The sequence below is a fragment of the Canis lupus genome, chromosome 6, assembly GCF_003254725.2.
Source record: "Canis lupus dingo isolate Sandy chromosome 6, ASM325472v2, whole genome shotgun sequence".
Taxonomy (NCBI): domain Eukaryota; kingdom Metazoa; phylum Chordata; class Mammalia; order Carnivora; family Canidae; genus Canis; species Canis lupus.
This window is the reverse complement of record NC_064248.1, coordinates 17,162,748-17,176,535: the sequence shown is the minus strand read 5'-3', so window position 1 is coordinate 17,176,535 and position 13,788 is coordinate 17,162,748. Positions and strand designations below refer to the sequence as shown.

At 48.5% G+C, this 13,788-nt stretch overlaps 2 protein-coding genes and 1 long non-coding RNA gene across 7 annotated transcripts in view; 1 reads left to right on the top strand and 2 right to left on the bottom strand.

Moving 5' to 3' along the window:
• The window catches only part of ZNF629 (zinc finger protein 629), an 81,575-nt gene extending 78,900 nt beyond the window's left edge, over positions 1–2,675 (bottom strand). Inside the window, exon 1 of the mRNA XM_035718395.2 lies at positions 2,196–2,675. The gene's annotated coding sequence lies outside the window, so the exon portion shown is untranslated. The remainder of the gene's footprint in view (positions 1–2,195) is intronic.
• Positions 1–13,788, top strand: part of LOC112640118 (uncharacterized) — a 30,476-nt gene that overhangs the window by 14,875 nt on the left and 1,813 nt on the right. Inside the window, exons 2-4 of one of the 3 annotated variants that reach the window (XR_007411210.1) lie at positions 7,341–7,470; positions 8,348–8,513; positions 9,372–11,577. This is a non-coding gene — a long non-coding RNA (uncharacterized LOC112640118). Of the gene's footprint in view, positions 1–7,340; positions 7,471–8,347; positions 11,578–13,788 lie in introns of all 3 variants that reach the window. The other 2 variants (XR_003123852.3, XR_004817011.2) reach the window with 2 other exon arrangements.
• Positions 1–13,788, bottom strand: part of BCL7C (BAF chromatin remodeling complex subunit BCL7C) — a 48,379-nt gene that overhangs the window by 33,997 nt on the left and 594 nt on the right. For 2 of the 3 annotated variants that reach the window (XM_049111252.1, XM_049111253.1), the window contains exons 2-5: positions 13,547–13,625; positions 13,137–13,245; positions 12,873–13,034; positions 11,346–11,431 (exon numbers count right to left, since the gene is read on the bottom strand). In XM_049111252.1, the coding sequence (XP_048967209.1) occupies positions 11,346–11,431; positions 12,873–13,034; positions 13,137–13,245; positions 13,547–13,625 (436 nt within the window). Of the gene's footprint in view, positions 1–10,586; positions 10,783–11,345; positions 11,432–12,872; positions 13,035–13,136; positions 13,246–13,546; positions 13,626–13,788 lie in introns of those variants that run through there. The other variant, XM_025415897.3, reaches the window with a different exon arrangement.

Below are 13,788 nucleotides of genomic sequence, written 5' to 3'. Positions count from 1 at the left end.
ATTTGTTTTTTGCTTAAGTTGAAGTTTAAAAATCAAACTCTCTCTGCCCTTGAGGAAAAGGAAACTAGTTTTATTGGAAATGGGCTTTGAGGGGCACCTAGGTGGCTTAGTCGGTTAAGAAGGTGCCTTTGGCTCAGGGCATGATCCCAGGGTCCTGGTTTTGAGGCCCACATCAGGCTCCCTGCTCGATGGGGAGCCTGCTTCTCCTCCTCCCTGTGTTGTTCCCCCTGCTTGTGCTCTCTCATTCTGTCAAATAAATAAAAATCTTAAAAAATAAAATAAAAAAGGAAAATGGGCTATGAGTTTAATGTGTTATTGAAACCCAGAGTAAAAAAAATTGAAGTGGAATAAGAAAGGTATATTAAGGGGAGAGGCAGAGTCCTGGTGCATGCCATGGCTGTGCTCCAGAAAGTAGCCAGTCTTGAGAGCAGATGGCTGCCTGGTATTCCAGGAAACATGGGAACCCTACATATAAGGAGTCTTCGCCCACCCAGAGATTCTGGTGTCCCACACAATATAGGGCAGAAGCCACTATGGGCTTGGATGGTGATTACCAACAGCAATCAAGATGAACCAGAGATTAGAGTCTCCTCAGCACCAAAACATGAGTGCTCAAGCACGCTCTCACACACGCACATACCCCTCGTTATCCAGGCAACACCTCCTGGGTTTTGATGTGCCCTTAAGAGAGGAAGAAAGCCCCAACAGTGACTGAGATGGGATTTCTGTTTAATCACAAATTAAGTTACTTTATAGAAATACGTGAATATTTGTTGAGATACCAAGAATAACAGAACCAGCCTGGGGACACCTGTGTGGCTCAGCGGTTGAACATCTGCCTTCGGCTCAGGGCATGATCTTGCAGTCCTGGGATCCAGTCCCACATTGGGCTCCCTGCATGGAGCCTGCTTCTCCCTCTGCCTCTGTCTCTCTCTCCATTTATCATGAATAAATAAAATCTTAAAAAAAAAAAAAAAGAACCAGCCTGGTTCCCACATATTTTGCTATCTTGGCTAGAATCTTCCCTCAAGGGATGGGTGGCGCAGCAGTTTAGCGCCTGCCTTTGGCCCAGGGAGCGATCCTGGAGATCCGGGATCGAATCCCACGTCGGGCTCCCGGTGCATGGAGCCTGCTTCTCCCTCTGCCTGTGTCTCTGCCTCTCTCTCTCTGTGTGATTATCAAAAATAAATAAAAATTAAAAAAAAAAATAGAATCTTCTCTCAAGCCTGCTCATCCATTCTTCTCCCTCAGTTTTAGGTCCAGATTTGTTAAGTAGTGGTGTTTGGAATTAGACCTTAGGTTAAGTCTAGGTTCTGTCACTGGTTGGGTGACCTCGGACAGGTTACCATACTAACTTTTCTGCGCCTGTTTCATGAGTAAGATGATGTACTGGAGAACCTCAAATCAATCTGGTGTTTCCCAAACTTCATTCATGTCTTACCTTCCCAACTTTTGGACATAATTGTGTACTATCTCTACTACTATTTATTTAATCTTGTCCTTTAAAAATGTTAACTCACTTTTTTTTTGGAAGCAAATTTATTCAGAAAGGAAATTTCATATCACTATCATAAAAAGGAAATACCTATCATTCATCCCAGAGTGGTAAAAACAAGTACAACAAAATCAAAGCAAGGCTATTCAATTCTAGCTGGGTATGGTTACAGGCCAAAGCTCTGAGCTGAGGCCTGGACTCTGTTTAAAAAAAGATTATCTCAGTCACAAAAGGCCATTTATGGCCTTATAGGAAATGGCAAATCTAGAGATACAAAGTAAAGTAGTGATAGTTTAAGACTGAGGGACAGGAAAGGGGGGGTTGTAATAAAAATGTTCTAGAGTTGACTATAGTGATAGCTGCACAATTCTATGAATATACTAAGAACCACTGAACTGTGGTGAACTGTATGATATGTGAACCTTATTTTAACAAAACTGTTATTAAAGGTGTTAAATCTGATTCTTTCACCTTGAGGAAAATGAAGGGATGCAGACACCTGACCCAAGCCCACTATTCTATAACCTGGCCAGGTCTGTGACACTCCCTCCCGCCCCCTTCACCTCTCAGCTTTTGCCCTTTGTGAAAGGATTTGGTCATAAGCCCTCAGTATTCCCCCTGCCCCCCCCCCCCCCCAAACATATCTGCCAGTCAAGGGAGACAAACCTGAGCTTACAGATCTCGCTACTCAGCCACTGACCTGCATCATCATGACTTTGGAGGAAATCGCTCTGAGCCTCACTTTTCTTACTGGTAAAGGTGGATACAACAGCACCTGCCTCAAGAGGTTGTAAAGAGGGTGAGAGGAGATACTCAGGTAGGGCTCCCGACACACAGAGACGTCCTTAGACTCCCCCTGCGGCGGCCTCAGTTTCCTTGACTGTGCGGTGGGAATACAGTGGATCCCGGGCTGCAAGTAATTTGAAGAAACCGACTCTCCTCGGCCTGTCCCGGGCTCCTCACGCCCCGCCTTACAGCAGGGGAAACCAAGGCCGCCCACGGTCGAACACCGCTAGTCCGGAACTCGGGGGCAGGGAGGCGGGGGCCCGCCCTAAAGGGCCCCGGGGGGAGGCCGCCGCGGGGCGGGCCTCAGAGGCACAGTCCTCCGCCGCGGCGCCGCCGGCCTACGGGGAAACCGCGAGCGCGCGGCGCAGCGCCACAGCCAGCCAGCGTCCTTCCCGAGGCGGCGGCGCGCTGACCAGCCCCCGGGGCGCCCCGCGCCGGAAGTCCGCCCGCGGCCGCTCTAGGACTGGAGCGCGGCGCTCGGTGCCCTTAACCCCCGCGGCGCCGGGGCGGGCTCGCCCGCGCTCGGCCGCTTCGGAGGCACGCGTCCCTCCTTTGTTTCCTCGGAGCTTCACAAAAGGCTGTGAGGGGAGAGGGCCTGGGGATCCCATTCTACAGGTGAGGGCACTGAAGTCACACCGCAGCTGAACCAAAGCCCAGGCGCCTTGTTTGGAGCTGTTTTCATTTACACCAACCGCGTCTCTCGGCATCCCTTACAGTATCTTAAAAGTATACACATTAAAACCTCAACTGGGGTTATTACAGATTACCACGAGCTTTTATTTTTCTTTGGCACTGAATTTCCTAATTTCCTAGAGTGCCTGCAATCCTACCCGTGATTCTCAAAATTAAAGGTTGGAAATAACTAGTACTTTCCAAAAATTTGGTTTACATACAGCTTCTCTCGTGTGCTGCAATTGGTTCCCACTGTTCCTGACATGTTCAAGGATGCTGGACCCCAAACATGAGGAAAAGATTATTGGCTCCAAGTTTCAGATGAGGCAACTGAGGTCCAGGCGGGGACGTGACTTGCCCAAGATCACACAAGTTCATGCAAATCAATTGCATCTGAAAAAACCTCCATTCCTATCCTATCCCGACCATCCACTACCCCACAGTTGCCTCTCAGAGCTGATCAGAGGAACAAAGGAAGGGACTGGAAGAAAAGCCACTGCCAACTGAAAATCAAATCGTAAGGGAATGGAAAGTTAGTTATTAGGCTCTACCCTTGTGCTTATCCCCTATGGGGCCTGGGTGGCCAACAGGACACAGCCCTGCCTTCACAGGCACGCAGAGACCCAGTCAACTGATGTGGGGATTCTCCCCATTGCTGAGTATGCCTATTCTAATTATGCATTCTGACACTGAGAAACAACCACAGAATGGGTTTGGGGACCCACTGGATTGTGAGATAGACCTGAGCTTAGTGAGGTTTGGGTCTCCAGGAGAACAGAGTTGAATACTATAGTAGAAGTGCAACCAGAAGGTAGAATTTTGCCAGTGGAGAAAGGAAGATGTGCTTCTTTCCTTCTTATATTCATTTGTCATTGATGAACACCTACTATTTACCAGACACTACATTATTTACCTAGATCCTAGGAGTACAGAGATGAGCAATGTAGCCTTATTCTAGCAAGGGAAGTGGGATGTCAAGCAAAAGAGGAAGTGCAGTGACTAACCAGTGACCTGACCTAGTTCAAGGGTCAGGGAAGCTTCCTGAAGGAGGTGAAATCTAAGCCAAGGCCTAAAAGGTAAGCAGGCATTGGCCAGGAAGAAAGAAAGAAGAGAGGAAGGGGAGAGTTATCCAGGCAGAGGGAGCTAGCCTGGCCAGCCTCAGTATTAGAAGTTCTGTGTGTTGGATGAATTTGGGAAAGAGGGGAGAGAGGGGTGGCTGTGGGCAAACAGAGCAAGGCCTTGTCTGCCTTGATAAGGAGTTTGGAGGAAGAATTGCATGGGCAAGAGCAGGTGTAGAAAGGTCGGGCAGCCCGTGTGGCTCAGTGGTTTAGCGCCACCTTTGGCCCAGGATGTGATCCTGGGGACCCGGGATCAAGCCCCATATCAGGTTCCCTGCATGGAGCCTGCTTCTCCCTCTGCCTGTGTCTCTGCCTCTCTCTCTGTGTCTTTCATGAATAAATAAAATCTAAAAAAAAAAAAAAAAAAAAGAAAGAAAGAAAGAAAAGAAAGAAAGAAAAGAAAGAAAGAAAGAAAGAAAGAAAGAAGAAAGAAAGAAAGAAAGAAGAAAGAAAGAAAGAAAGAAAGAAAGAAAGAAAGAAGAAAGAGAAAGAGGGATCCCTGGGTGGCGCAGCGGTTTAGCGCCTGCCTTTGGCCCAGGGCGCGATCCTGGAGACCCAGGATCGAATCCCACATCGGGCTCTCGGTGCATGGAGCCTGCTTCTCCCTCTGCCTATGTCTCTGCCTCTCTCTCTCTCTCTCTCTCTCTGTGACTATCATAAATAAATAAAAATTAAAAAAAAAAAAAAGAAAGAAAGAAAGGTAGGTACATAGGTCATGGCGGCGAGGCCTGTGTGGCTGGAGGGCAGGAAGTGAGATGAGGGTACTGGTACAGTTAGCAAAGAGGCCGTGGAGCCAGGATGTTAGCCTATAGGCCACGCAAAGGAACATAAAGGGAGCAGAGTAAGCACTAGGGAGTGGTGGAGATTGTGGTGATCAGAGAACACATGCTTTGTCTCCAAAAGCAGCAGAGCTCCACACCCCCTGGTGGTTACCATACTTGGAAGCACTCTATGTCTCAGACCTGCTTTGTCAAAAGTAGCTGGGAGTTGGTGGGCCTGGGTGGCTCAGTTGGTTGAGCTTCTGATTGATCGTTTCAGCTCAGGTCAGGATCTCATGGGTTGTGAGATCGAATCCTGTGCTGTGCCAGGGCTTGGGACTCGGTGCTCAGTGAGGAGTCGCTTGGGATTCTCTGTATCCCTCTCCCACTGCCCCTCCCCTGTCATGTGCATGCACGTGCTTGCTCTCTCTCACTCTCTCTAAAATAAATACATATATCTTTTTTAAAAATGTAGCTAGGAGTCTAGATTTTTCTATGGAATCTTTTGATTTTAAATGTTGACAACATAAGCAAGCAAATCATATCTATAGGCAAGTGGTTCCCAAACTGTGGCATATAAGCATCACCCATGGAGCTCTTGAAACTTTGTTTTGTTTTGTTTTGTTTTTGAAACTCCTAATGCCCAAGTCACATCCTATACCAATTAAAATGTCTGGAGTAGAAGCCAGGCATCAGAATTCCCCAGGTGGTTCCATTGTGCAGCAAAGTTCGAGAGCCACTGCCATAGGTTCAGTATATCTTTTGGGTTGCCAGGCAAAGCCATGAAGAGCCATGGGAGGTTTTAGAGCAGGGAAGAAGCAGATCAGTTTAGAATTTAAAGACAATCAAAACTTAGGAGGAACAAAGTATAGCCGGGGTGAGAAAAGGCCTGAGGCCCTAGGGACAGTGGTGGGATCCTGCCAGGACAACCACCCATTGCAGTTTTCCCAGGGATTCCCAGGAACAGGACTTGAAATGCTAAAACTCAGAAAGTCCTGGGCAAACCAGGATGCTTGGTCACCCTACATCCTGCTCCTGAAATAGTTCTGTCTCTCCAGATTTCTGGGGGACTGCGGTCATAAACTACATTCTGGAAAGGTCGTGGGGAACAAGCTATCTGTCTTCCTAGGATATAGTCATCCAGTGCTCTGATCCCTAGGCTTGACAGGCTTGTGCAGGGAGCTAGAAACAGGGAGAGGACTTGGACCTATCTGTTCTCCATCCAGCAGAGCATTCCTAGTCAAAGCAAAGCCTATGGACTATAACCTAGCAATAGAAAAGAGCATGCTATTGATCTAAGCAATGGTACAGATGACTCTCAAAAACATTATGCTGAAAGAAAGCAGATGCTAAGAAGTACATACTGTATAATTCCATGCATATGAAGTTCTAGAACAGGTTAACCTAATCAAAACAAAACCAGAACAGTAATTGCCTCTGGGGAGTTGGGGGTAGGATGAGGGGCAACAGGAAACTTTCCAGGAGGGATAATGATGTATTTGATAAGAGCTTGCATTATGCAGATGTGTGCATTTGTTGAAATTCACTGAATCATACAGTTAATAAGTATGCATTTTGCTATGTGGATATTTTGTTTCAAGGGCAAAGAAAGACAAACCTATAAGTTAATGACTGGCATACTGAAGTACTTAGAGGGAAGCACACCACTGTCTGCAACTTACTTTGAAATGTATCAAGAAAATACACTAGATGGATGGATGGATTAGGAGATATGATAAACAGATACAGTAAGATGTTATAGAATCTATGTGGTGGGTATATGAGTGTCACCTTTATAATTCTTCCAACTTTGCTGCATTCTTGAAACTTTTATAAAATATTGGAGGGGGGCATCTAAATCTGATCATGTCACCCCTCTTCGCAGACCTCTTCAATAGCTCTTCATCTTGCCCAGAATAAAAGCCAAAGTCTTGACAATGGCCTCCAAACAGGATAGCCATACATTCTGGTTATCACAGGTATTAGCTATTATCGGGCATAATTATTAATATATCCTCTTTTATTCTTGAAGTTTGATAGACATGTTATGTACCTGCTCTGCCTATGAGGTCCTACATGACCTGACCTCACTTCCCACTGCTCTCTCCCTTCTTCCCTGTGCCTCAGCCACACTTATCTCATTTCCAGGCACACTCCACCTCAGGACTATTGCACTTGCTATTCCCTCAGCCTGGAATACTCTTCCCCAAGATATCTGTATGGCTCTCTTCCTCACTCCTTCAAGCTTTTCTTCAGATGTTTCCTCAGTAGGGCATCTGATCTCCCTATTTTTTTCCATCTCCCTGACTTGATTTTTTTTTTTTTTTTACAAAGTAAAAAGTACTTCCTAAGGTGATATAATTTATTGAAGTTAAACTCCGTGAAGGCAAAGATTTTTTTTTCCATTTTGTTAATACTTTGTTCCCAGGGTCTAGAAGAGTCCCCAGTAAACAGCGCACAATAAATATATATCCCTATGAATAAATGAATTCTCCTGCCTTTGTTGAGCAGGTTATCTGGCACCAAAGATCGAAGCCAACTTGGACCATCACAAGGGAATATCTGATGTTCCAGGAAAAGGCAGAGGTGGAGGCAGAGGAGGAGGCAGGGGTGTGACAAAGGAAATCACCAGGAAACCAAGGTTAGGAAAAAAAAAAAAAAAAAAAGAATGCATCTCCAGGTGAAGAGAGGGGCACTCCTGGCAGAGCAAACAGCATTAGCAAAAATCTAGAGGTGAGCACAGCAGAGTGGATTACAAACAGTTCTGGGGAAGCAGGGTGGTATGGGGTGGAAGTGGCAGGGACAGCTCCATCCTGCAGGGAAGGAGGACAGCTATGGGGTTTTCACCCAGGGCAGGCACATGTAGGTTTCTGAGACTGCCCAGCTGCTGGGGGGAGAATGGACTGGAGGTGGGCAAGAGTGAAGCAGAAAACCCACCAGGAGGCATCTAGCAATCGAGAGCACCCTAGAGATAGGGGCAGATGGGAGACATACTCAGGGAAGAGACCTAATGAAACATGGTCACTCACAGGACTCTGACTTCTGGGGGCTCCAATCTGGGCCAACTCCTGGGATTAACAGGCCATTTCTGAGTATAGGCGATGGTAGGGACAGATTGGGAGAAGGAGGAGGCTGAGGGTCTGGACATCCCAGGGGTCTCTGAGTCTAGAGGTGGGGTGCAGCGCTTGGATGCTGAGACTTGGGAGCCATTAATTCAAAGAGTAGGCGGACTTGGCAGGGAGTATTCATGAAGAGAAGAGCTAGGCCAGGACAAGAGATATTTAAGGGCTCAGGAGGAGGCGAGAGTGACAGAGCAGAAGAGAAGGGGGGAGCACTAGAAGCCAGAGTCTGAGAGCCAGGAGTGGAAGAATTTCCCAAAAGAGAGTATGAACATTGGGAAGGAATGGGAAGAGGGGAGGCAGGGAGGGAGAGGGAAGGTGATGACTAGGGGTGTGGCTATGGAAGAGGTGGATTTTATTTTACTTTATTTTCTAAGTTGTTATTTATTTGACACACAGAAAGAGCGTGCACACAGAAGCAGGGGGAGCAGCAATCAGGAAAAGGAGGCTTCCCACTGAGCAAGGATCCTGATGAGGGCCTCCAACCCAGGACCCTGGGATCGTGACCTAAGCCAAAGGCAGAGAGCCACTTAACTGACTGAGCCATCCAGGGGCCCCAGAAGAGGTGGATTTTAAACCAAGTTACAGAGTGGATCACAGAGCTGGAGGGGAGAGGCCTGGGAATAGGGACAGATGCCTGGGGTCTGGGGCCAACAGAGGGACAGGAATCAATGGGGGTGACTCAAACTTTAGCCCTTCAAGTGTGCTCAGAAAAGGACTCTTCTTCCCCAGTCTCAGTGACAGGCAAGTCTCTGGCCTCTATCCCTACACCCTAGTATCCTCACCTGTAAAATGGAGTAATAGGAAAACAGCTGTCATTTATTGAATACTCACTGTGTGTCAAGCCAAGGACACTCTCCACATACTTCCTCACATAATCCTTACAACACGCTCACCAGGCTGTTAATATTATCCCCAGTTTACAGATGAGAAAACTGAAGCCCGGAGAGGTTAAGTCCCTTGGCTCAAGGTTATAAGCGAACAAATGGAGATGCTGATATTCAAACCCAGAGCCTGTTGTCTGGGCTTTAACACTGTACTGCTAACCCATACAAGGCACTTACAGTTTACAAAGGACTCCCATCACCTACTGTGGTGGTTGAAGGCAATAATGACCTCCACACCTCGAAAATGCTGAGATTACCATATGTAGTAGGCTGAATAATGGCCCTCAGAAGATGCCCCCGACCTAATCCTCAGAACCTGTGGAAGGAGCCCAAGTCAAGGAACGTGGGTGGTGTGTAGAAGCTGGAAAGGGCTGGGAAACAGATACTCCCCTACAGCCTTTTGGAGGAACCAGCCCTGCTGATACCTTGACTTTAGCCCACTGAGACTAATTTTGGACCTCTGGCCTCCAGAAGGGTAAGATAATAAATTTGTGTTTCTTTAAGTGGCTAAATACATTTATGGTAATCTGTTGCAGGAGCAATGAATATACCATGTCACCCTACATCTGGCTCCTCTGGCTAGCCCTGGTTCAACTATTACAACTTCAGCCGCTATCAGTAAACAGCCCTACATTTTAATATAGTTCTTTAAAGTTCCAGTTTGGTCCCTCTGAACCTCAGTCTCTTTCTTTGTTAGAAATAAAAATAGGGCTAATACACCTAAGACTCTTTGCCAGGCACAGAGTGAACGTACCTTCTATTATTTGAAGGTTTCCACAAACCACTAGGGCGGATGAGGCCTAATTATTGTCCCCATTGCTCAGATGAACAAACTAAGGCTCAGAGAGGGGGAAAGGCACGCATAGGGCCATACGCCTAGTGAGTAAACAGAGCCAGGATTTGAGCCAGAACTTCTGACTTCATATCTACCACACTGAGGTTCATATCTCACATTCCACCTCCTCAGGGAAGCCTTCCTGGATAGCCTCAGCACATTCATTTACTCATTCATTCACCAAACAGTTGCTATGATTGCTCTATGCCCAGTGTGGTTGCTAGATAAGGCTGGAGACCAAGTTCAGCTGTCAGGAGCCCAAAACCTAGTGGACAAGACAGACACACAAACCAGCCATCCCAAACAGCCTGATAAATGCCAAGACAAAGGGGGAGGAGGCACAGCAGGTGATGGAAGCCCAAAAGAAAGGAAACTGATTGAGCTAGGGGTCAGTCTGGCCCTGGCCAAGACTTCCTGGAGGAGGTGGTGATTGAGGTGAGGACAAGTAAGTGTGAGGAGGGGTTCCAGTGGAGTAATGGGTAAACGGAGGTGGGGGCAGGGGTACAATGTTGTGGCTTCTTGAGGACATGGAACGGGTTGGGTCATCTGAGACCCCAAAGTCCCTCTGGGCCTCTGTGTTCCTGTGTATGAACAGGAATCATGGGCCAGCTTCCCAGAGCTTTGGTAATTGCTGAGCCCAGGGGAGGGCTGAACAGGAAGAAGACCGGTCCTGGGTTTCCTAGAGGAGGAGGGCTGAAGGTCAGGAAGGGTCAAAGGTAAGGGGACAGGGCAGGGTGGAGGGAGTTCTGGAGAGGCAGGTCCTGGGCTCAAGCTCCCATTCTATGTCTGACTCATGGTATGATTACAGAAAAGTCCCCTTAGAGCCTCAGTGACTCCATCTGAGAAATGGAGCATGAGACAAAACTGTCTCCAAAGACCCTCCCCAGCCCTGAAGGGGAAATGACATGACACAAAATTACAAAAGGGTCTTTATTTGTAAAAAGCCAAAGGGGCCCTTGGGGCAACAGGACAGGCAGGCCGGCTTCTCAGGGGTCGGGGGCATTTGGGCAGATGCGCTTGAGTGGGGGGGCGCCCTCCGAGTCCTCTGTGTCACCCTGGGCTGCCTCGGGGACAGGTGGCACTGGCTCAAAGACGGGGTAAGCTTCGGGGGCCTGGAGAGGAAGGGCGGACAGGCGTGAGCTCCACCCAAACCCAGGAGTGCAGCCTCCTAGCCTCTGCCTTCTCCAAGCCTCCACTCCACTTCCCTTCTGCACCTAGGAGTCTAGCCCAGGGCTAGGGACCCAGGAAGCAGATGAATAGGGCACTGGAAATAACAACACTGTTTTGGGGAAAGAGACTGATACTTGATATTTCTGGAAAATGCCTCAAGGGAGTCCTTGGGGGAAAAGTCAGAAGTTTGTAGGGGTCTCTCTTAAGCTAATTTTATAGGTTAGGACTAAAATAAATAAAATAAAAATAAAATACTTGGAGGAGCACCACAATCTTTTCAGGCTTTTAATGGTCTTAAATCAGCCCCGATCCAGCCCACAGGACTTTGTCTTAAAACACCCTTTCCTTTTCAGACCCAAGAACCCAGCCTCTGAGACTTTGAGCTGTGTCTGAGGTCTATATTTCCTGCCTGGACCTCAGGAGTGCAGCCCCCAAGCCTTCAGCTGCCCCAGAACCCCCCACTGCCTCTGAGACCCAGGGGGCCCAGCCATCTGGCCTCTCTCACCTCAGCCTCCAGCAATTCTGGAACAGGCTCCTCCTTGGTCAGCATTGGGGGTTCATCCGTGCTGCCTGCAGTGATGCCCCCAGGATCTGGAACATCAAGTTAACAGAATTCCCTGAGTGGCTCCTCCGTGCCACAACACAGACCCTGGTTGGGGACACCAAGGAGTGAGCTGGGAACCTTGCTATTGGCCAGAGGAAGACACAGCAAGGACATTTAAGTGGGATCTTGATGGGTGAGTAGGATCTGATCGGGTAGACAAATGTGGAGATGGAGCACATTTTAGGCAGACAGACTATATGTTTGTGAGGACAGATTCTGAGGTTGGATTCCTCCGGTTCAAATCCTGACCTTGGGCAAGTGACTTAATTCCTCTGGACTTAGTTTCCCCACCTGCAAAGTGGGGATAATGATAGTAATTACCACATGAGACTGTTGTGAGGATGCAATGAGATAATACAGGTAAAGCCCTCAGTACAGTGTCTAGCACATAGAAAGCGCTCAATAAATGCCTGTTGTTTTTGTATTAGTAAAGGTACCCAAGTGCACGGTACAATCTAGACACAGCCCATAGGCCCATAGGCCCAAGTCATGGTATTCCTGGAAAGGAACAATGAGACCAACAGGGATAGTTCACGAAGGGCCGTGAGTGCCAAGTGGAGGAGTCAAAGGCCATAGGAGCCATTGAAGGCTTTGAAGCAGGAAAATGAGCCTGCCATATCTATGCTTTAGAAAAAGTTGCTCTGGCAGCTGTGTAGAGGTGACTAGGGAAGAGGAGACCCACAAGGAGGCTGGAGCCAGGCACAGGTAAGAGATGGCTCTTATAGGAAGGGAGACACATTTGCAAGGTGGTTCCGACCAGACAGGGGATTGACTATATGGAAGAAAGAGGAGCTAAGGCAAAATTATGCCCAAGATGCTGGCTCATTGGCCATGTGAGCTTAGGAGACTTCTCTGGGTTTCAGCTTCTCATCCACATGTGGGGATTATAACTTTCATAGGGTTATAGTGAGGATTAAATGAAATCAAACATGTTCAGTGCTTAGAATGGTATCTGGCACACAGAGCTCAATAAGTCTTAGCTATCATTATCACTTATTAATCACCCTCAGGAATATCACTATTATTCATTCCTTAACAAATATTTATTGAGTACATTCTATGTGTCCCACATTGTTCTGAGGATCTAGTAATGGACAGGAGCAACATGGGCCCAAAGTTCAGGAAGCCAACATGAGGTGGGAGTGGGGGAAGAAATTTGAGTAGTAAAAAATAAAATTTACATGAAAATCTCAGACAGTGATTAATTACATAAAGACCCAAAGGGAAAAAAAAAAGACCCAAAGAAGCCGGATGAATGAGACAGTTAGCTACTGGAGGTAGGATGGTGACTTTCTGCAGGAGTCAGGGAAGGCCTCTGGAAGGGGATAACAAGGAGGGGAGCAGGTGTAGGTAGGGGTAAGCTGATGGCTCCAACTCAGCCACCAGCCAACTCAGAAGAGAGGGCTGCAGGGAGGCACCTGGTCCTACCTCTCTCTTGGCCCAGCCGTGGGGGCTGAGCATCCTCTGGGACCCCTTCTGGTGGTCCAGCAGGTGACACAGGGCGGCTGGGCTGGGGGGTACCCCCAGGGCTGGGCTCGGTGCCCTTTTGCAGGGAGCCTTCCGAATGGAAACTCTGGTTACTGTTTTCATCTGTGGGAGCAAAAGCCGAGAGCATTGGGCCTGAGAGCCCCAATCTGCTCCCTCAATTCCCCATCCCACAACACCCCCCCAAATCCCAGGATCCCTACATACCATTGAGATCCAGCAGGATGAGGGGACCACCCCCTCGGGGACTGGTGCCCCTGCCCCGCCGCTCCCGGCCTCGGGATCTCTCTGTCCCGCCACCTGCCCTCCGTCGTTCCTGGGGGTTAGAGGGATAAGGGTCAGCTCCGGCTTTCCAGTTAGTGCTTGCAAAGCCCCCACTGTCCAAATAAGGAGACTGAGGCACAGAGCAGCAAAAGGCCCTACAGGAGGCTGGCACAGTGGATTAGGGCTTGAACTCAGGGGTCTGAAGCAGGAAAAAGGGAGAAGGGGGTGGAGTTGCTAATAATTGTTAACATCTGTCTTGGCTGCTGCATTTGAGGTCTCAGAGCAGGACTGGAGGTGGAGGCTGGGATTGGAAGGGGCTTGCCTGAGGGTGCACAGTGGGGGAGTTTGCTCACCTCCTCCTGGGGGTCCACCACTGGCACCCACTTGAAGATACGAAGGGAAGTGTCGCCCACAGTCACCCAGCGCTTCTCCCTGTGGGAGGGGGGGACTGGGTCAGAATTCTGAGGAGAGAGCCCCCCCCAGGAGCTGAACACATCTGGGGAGACCTGTAGACTTGGGGGTGCTGCGGTTTCGCTAATGGGGCATATGGTTAGAAGGAGAAAGAGAGTCCTGCAGACCCCAGGCCATAAACAGG